The following is a 1,339-nucleotide window of genomic DNA, read 5'->3' on the forward strand; positions in this document are numbered from 1 at the left end:
GTGTGTGTGTGTGTGTGTGTGTGTGTGTGTGTGTGTCTGCAGCTGATGACACAACAGCCATTTTTAGCTGAGTCCTTGGTGTTTTTCTTCCATGTGAACGCTCTGTGGCAGCTGCTGAGCACACGTGTCCCACAGGGGAAATGACTGTAACACACACATGTGCAGGCTTCTTACGCACACACACAGACACACACACACACACAATAAAACCCTCCCCACACAGGCTTCCTTCATCATGAGCTCCGATGATCACTTGTGTTGCAGGGCTCTGCACTGGGTGACCATCCAGATGCTCTGCGTGTCCATGGATGAAGAAATCCCAGACGTGTCTGAGAATGTGGTCAAAGCAATAACAGGTGGGGACATGATTGGACCTCAGATGAGTTCATGTTGTTGTTAGCGGTGGACGTATCAATGCAAATATTAACATCTTCGCATGATTAGATCCATACCTGTGTTTGCACTTTATTTGACTATTTTTTGCAAATATTGGGAAAAATACTCGTACAAAGTACCCTGATACCCAGAACCAATACTTCATTTAGAAAAGTTTTAGTGTCATGTTTAAGAAATGTATAGAAGTTGAAAGAAAATCTTATTTTTATTCATTTTAAAATGGTTCAACTGTACATACTATGCTTTATATTTGATCTGATCCAGTCAGAGTGGCTGTAGACCTATAAGGAAGTAGAGATATCTTCTTCTAAATACAGAGTTTTTAAACTCATTGGGCCTCATGCAAGAACATGTTCGTATTCTATCCTAACTTTCTCTTACTTTTGTTCATACGAAGGGTTCGTACGAACTTGTCATGTCAGATTCAACACACTCTTCTATCTTCAGGAAAAGTGTGTAAACGAGGACCGTAAACTAATGAATGTGTATCAGATGCACGAGGAGAGGAGATTAATTACCACCCCAAAACCAACATATAAGGCTACGTTTTCTGCCTCAGATACCAGGAAGTGTCCATTCATAAATGACATCGCAAAGTAAAATGAAGAACTTTACGAGTTCAGAGATTGAAGTCCTGCTCTCAGAGATCCAGAATAGAAAATCTGTCATTTTTAGCAGGTCAGCTGTGGAATTAAAGGAGCTGCTGAAGCCGAGGAATGAAACGACTGCTGTTAGTGTCGTGTGGGTCGTATACAGTCTCTAGTCCTGCTCCGGTTTTCCTTTGGTCAAATTTTTTTAATTGAAGTGTAAACAACTGTGTTGCATAGTTTTTCATTTATTCAGAAGAAGAGCAACGCTCTGTTGAAGCTCTGTTGAATCATGTTACAATTTAACACAAACTATTAAATATTACTTTGTCCTCTGATTAATATTTAGACCTACA

General features: G+C 40.1%; 1 protein-coding gene across 1 annotated transcript in view; it reads left to right on the forward strand.

Annotated features, from left to right (window-relative positions):
• Positions 1 to 1,339, forward strand: part of rabgef1 (RAB guanine nucleotide exchange factor (GEF) 1) — a gene marked incomplete in the record, with an annotated part of 12,771 nt that overhangs the window by 9,628 nt on the left and 1,804 nt on the right. The window contains 1 exon segment of the mRNA XM_014026270.1: positions 265 to 356. Coding sequence (XP_013881724.1) covers positions 265 to 356 — 92 coding nt within the window.

This window comes from Austrofundulus limnaeus, unplaced genomic scaffold (genome assembly GCF_001266775.1).
Source record: "Austrofundulus limnaeus strain Quisiro unplaced genomic scaffold, Austrofundulus_limnaeus-1.0 Scaffold538, whole genome shotgun sequence".
NCBI classification, from domain to species: Eukaryota; Metazoa; Chordata; class Actinopteri; order Cyprinodontiformes; family Rivulidae; genus Austrofundulus; species Austrofundulus limnaeus.